Here is a 5,111-nt window from a genome sequence, read left to right on the forward strand (position 1 = left end):
CACTTCTGTACGTACTTCCTTCCCGCGGCAGAGAGACAGCGCGGGGAAATTTGACAAGTCACCGATTGTAGTCACTAAATAGCATTCGTTTTTATTATCCTTAAAAACTTAAGAGGAACTTGTCTCTATTATTTAAAAGAGTCGACAGGGATTCGTCTATTTAGGTGGTACGTCACTGTTTACCTAACCTGCAGTGCGACCAAACATGAGGACTTTGGAAGAGGTGCTGGCGACTCTGCAGATCGCCAAGCTGAAAGAAGAAGATCTGCAGAAAACTATCCACTGTCTGTCTTTTGGGGACAACGTTTCATCTGCAGACTACTGCCTGATGGAGCTGGACGACACGCTGTGCAAACATATAGAAGCTGGTCAAAGGTCAGACATTTATAATGTGCATTAATGAATCTGTGATGCCTCCTCTGTGTATGTTGGGAGGAAACACAATAAGTGTCTGATCTATTTTATTATCTGACAGTTTTTCACTATCGATTAAACTTTTAAGTGTAAGAAAAATGACGGAAAATGCCACATTGCTGATGATTATTAATCAAAAATCTCATTGTATTAATATTTTGTAAAAGCATCATTAGTCATCCCTACAGTATTGTCGCAATATCGATATTGAGGTATTTGGTCAAAATTATTGTGATATTTGATTTTGTCCATATCACCCTAATTGAATATTGAATATTCAATGACAAGACTTAATTGTCTTCCACTCTGTTAATTGAAAATGCTGAGAGTGACAGATGATGCTCAGATGATCAGGATGGATATAAACATACAGACAATTATAACTTATAATTATATGACAACTGACAACATTGTTTCCTCTTTCCCAGTCTGGTGATTCGAGGAGATAAGGATGAGCGTGCTGTGCTGTGTAGTGGTGACAAAACCTATGATCTAAAAATTGCCGACACATCCAACCTGCTGCTGTTTGTGCCAGGATGCAAAACACCTGACCAACTAACTAACAGCCAGGACAGCTCTCATGTGGTGCACAATCAGGTGTGGAAATCACACACATACACACACTGATGCTGTAATACACACACAAACATACACAGCTTATTGGTCACATAACACTGACACTACCATACTTGTGTTGTAGATTTGGGGATTTTGTAACAGCTACTGGGAACTGAGGAAACAGCGCCCCAAACTGAAGAAACTGAAGAAGCTTTTAATGGAGAATCCTTATGAAGGACCTGCTTTCGGAGCGCAGGAGGAGAACACAGACAACAGGGTAAAAGCATTTCTACAGTGAAGTTATTACTATTATATCTAGTGGGACTGTATAATGCCAGGTATAAAGCAACAACCCTGTTCAAAAGCTTAAATTTCAGCTGGTTTCAAGATAATTTTGCATGCTAAAAACATTTTATTATTGCAAATAAAATCTGTTCTGGTGAAATATCTGTGAAAGCACAAAATGACTGTGTGCATATTTGTTGCCAGTACACAATGCAGGATCTGTTGGAGAAGATCCAGGCCAGTGAAGAGGAGATAAGGACCCACTTAGAGACCATCCACGCCTGTCAGATTGATGGTAACCTGTGACATTAAAAAAAATAATTTACATAATGTTGGTTTTACTGAAAAACAACAAAAAGTTACAAACTGATTGTTATTATGGTGCTCGGTACAGTACAGGACTTTTCAGTCTTTCCTCTTATTCTTCACAGTTCTTACTCATAAATGACAATACAGAAAGTTACCAGATGCTTAGAGAGAGTGTGTTTTCTTTCCTCAAGGCTACTGGCGCGTGCTGGACTTTGACTACGAGATGAAGCTGCTCGGTCATGTGACTCAGCTGGTGGATTCTGAGTCATGGGCTTTCAACAAGGTTCCTCTTCAAATCAGTCTGGAAGAGTTAGCCCCACTGGAGCCCAAGTAAGTTAACATCTGTGATCCTCATGCTCACTAGTAGAGATCTACAAAAGGAAGGGTGAAATATCAACAAGTTCATAAGAGGAAACAGATGCAGAGCTGGCTGCTCTGCCTTTTTTAAAAAAAACAAAAAAACAATGTCTATATTCTCCAGAACAGTCAGGAAAGAAAGCGGTACGCTGAAGTTAAAAAACAGCAGAATAAATCCATTAGTCTTTTTAATGGATTTATTCATATTATCTGTCAGCCTACTGATTGTTTTTTAACAATGGAGTTTTTCTGACTTTGTTCTGGGGAATATAGACATATTAACATTTCTAACTAGACTAACTTCTAACTCTTCTTGCATTGAGACTAAATAAACAAAAAACTACCCAAAAAACAACTAATCTAATTATACTGACTGACTGAGTATCTATTTTAAGGCTGGATATGTATAATCTATAAGACTCTTAGTTTAGTCGGCCAACAAAATAGATTCTAATGTTATTTTAATAATATTATACTCTTTCTCATTCACAGAGAGATGATCGAGCACTGTTTAAACTGCTATGGCAACCGCTACACTGAAAATGGTAAAGAAAACGCTCTCTGAACAATTAACTGAGCTTAAATAACTACTGTACACTGTTGTTTACAATGTCCACCAACTTCTCTGTGTCCTCCACCATCCGTACAGATGAAGTGTTTTATGCGCTGAATGAGGATAAAGTTTGTCGGGCCACGGCGTTACTGCTGCTACACAACGCTGTCAAGTTCAACCTGAGGGAGTTTCAGGAGGTCTGGCAGCAGAGCGTCCCAGACGGCATGAGCACACAGTTGGACCAACTCAAGGTTATCTATCTCTCTTATATACTGCTTCCTGAGTAGGAAAGAGGTTTTAAATCATTTCTTTTCAGTATTATGCTCTTTTAACAAAGGGGTGACTCCCTGCAGCTGCTCATTGTTACTGACCTCTCTTGAGAAACTAAATCCAGTGCTGACGGTGTTGTAAAATCTTCCAGAGCGTCGCCCTCGTGGACCGCACCTCGCGTCCAGAGACCATCGGGCTGCTGCGGGTAGAAGATCTCCCAGAGGACACCTTGGAGCGTTTCAACCATCTCTTCACACTCAAAGAGAAATGGACAGAGGAGGACATCACGCCGTACATACAGTTGGTGTCATCCGTTTTGGGAATTAGCGTAGCTGAAAGCAAGAGCATAGTGACAAGTCAATGACCTGATTATTTATGTAAAATAAAAGTACATTCATTTGTCTCACTAACGTTAGTGCAGAGGTTTTTAACCTTATAGTTAATCTGATGTTATAGATGATCTGATGCATTATAATTTGTTTTCCAGGGACCTGTGTGGAGAAAAACAGACCACCGGAGCCCTCCTGACCAAACACGCTCGATCTTCAATGCAAAACGGCATCAAGGTCTTCAACTCCAGAAGGCCTGTCGCTACATGAACATAATGACTGTCCAGTATCATCTTTATATGTGGAAATTTATGTGTTTATGTGGATCCTCCGTGTAACTTTTGCACTTACCACAGAGTGCAAAATTATCACTCAGTTACATCAAACAGTTTGCCTTGGAAAACATTGCAAAGACATTAATCATTAAAACTTCTAGCTGTAACCTGACTACTTCAGTTTTTACTTTGTCTGTAAAAATGCTGCTTATTGGTAATAAAACAAGTTTTCATATAATTCTCACGTAGGTGGTTGTCTCACTTATTTTCCTTAACGAACCTGAGTTGGACAAATGAGCATCTTCTTTTCTTCTCTAACAGGAGTTTGTTTGAAAAGAGAAGTAAACACATGAACTTACCAGATGCTGTGCTGGAGACTGTCCACAAGGTGGTGGTCTATGCTGATAAATACCAGCTCCACACAGTGACTGGTATTGTACAGTATGTACTGGTTGGCACCCATCCGGCTTATTATGTGATGCATTTAAATGACAGACCAGTTTGAAAGCACAGTGAACAATAAGACATTCATTGATTCACGCATATCAGTTAGTTTTCAGTTTTTATTTTCCTGCTTGATGTCCTCAGGTTGTTCTAAACCATCAGTTTTCTGCAGACTGGATCCCAGTCTCAGATATAGAGCTAAAATGATTAGTCAATTAATCGATGTTGCTTGAGCCATTTTTTAAATCAAAAGGAGCAAAATTTTATTTTCCATCTTATCAAATGTGAATATTTTCTTGTTTTCCTAGTCCTTTATGTTCGTAAGCTTAATATACAGTATTTGGGTTTTGGACTGTTGGTCGGAACAAAACAAAACACTTAAAGATGTAACTTTGGGCTCTGGGAATTTGTAATTTGCCAACATTCTGTAACAATTAATCAAGAATATTTGGTAGATTAATGGGTGTTGACAGTAATTGTTAGTTGCAGCCCTGGTCACATGTTTAAATTATTTAATTATAATAATTGAGGAGACTGAAATCAATCCAAGCAGATGATGTTATACAGAGTGAGATTATGAGAACAGAGGAGCAAAAAGCCTTTGGGGACATATTAATGCAGAAAATATGAGAAGTGATGAAAACAAGATGCAGAAGGTGACAAACCACAGGAGTCAGATTAAAATAGATAAATAATTAGAGGGAACCTGAACTAAATCAAATAGGAATTAAACATAATTTTCAAAAGTAATTTTAGTCCTGTCTGTCAGATAATGTCTGTAAATTCATGCATCATGTTTTTTTTGCTGGTCAGGTCAGCAGTCATGTGTGACTCAGTGTGTTAAACATCCACAGACTGTGTGTGTTTCTTCACTAACATAACATGTCTGTGTGTGAATCAGTGTTGCTGGCAGACGAGGAAGAGTTGACTAGCAGTTGACAGAAAGCCACACAAATATCTGTCTTAACACAAACACCTACACACTCACACACATCTGTGTTTCCAAAATAACATTATCAGCATTGGCTAGCTGACTAACCCTGACATCACCCCATGGGAGTGCTGACCTGTCTGTTGGGTGTGTTGCAACTGCTGCGATGCTCTACGTGGCGCCTGCAGTATGATGAATTCTCTTTAATTTTCCTCCCTTCCTCCGGATTATACTTCTTCCTTTTTTTACTCGCACATCATGACTTCACTTCATTCTCCATTCCTCTTTCCTCTCGTCTTCCTTCTCCATTCTATTAAAAACATTTACTGTCTTAATGGTCATTTATCATCATCTTGACTTCCTCCATTAGTCATATAAGACGTGTA

General features: G+C 38.9%; 1 protein-coding gene across 1 annotated transcript; it reads left to right on the forward strand.

Annotated features, from left to right (window-relative positions):
• The first annotated feature begins 6 nt into the window (after positions 1–6).
• dscc1 (DNA replication and sister chromatid cohesion 1) lies at positions 7–3,594 on the forward strand. The gene is made up of 9 exons (XM_067602030.1): positions 7–375; positions 843–1,011; positions 1,115–1,249; positions 1,462–1,552; positions 1,758–1,896; positions 2,416–2,468; positions 2,573–2,727; positions 2,898–3,046; positions 3,234–3,594. Exons 1-9 carry the CDS (start codon positions 206–208, stop codon positions 3,343–3,345), a joined length of 1,173 nt encoding a protein of 390 aa, XP_067458131.1. The 5' UTR covers positions 7–205; the 3' UTR covers positions 3,346–3,594.
• The last annotated feature ends 1,517 nt before the right edge of the window (positions 3,595–5,111 follow it).

The sequence above is a fragment of the Thunnus thynnus genome, chromosome 10 (genome assembly GCF_963924715.1).
Source record: "Thunnus thynnus chromosome 10, fThuThy2.1, whole genome shotgun sequence".
In the NCBI taxonomy this organism is placed as follows: domain Eukaryota; kingdom Metazoa; phylum Chordata; class Actinopteri; order Scombriformes; family Scombridae; genus Thunnus; species Thunnus thynnus.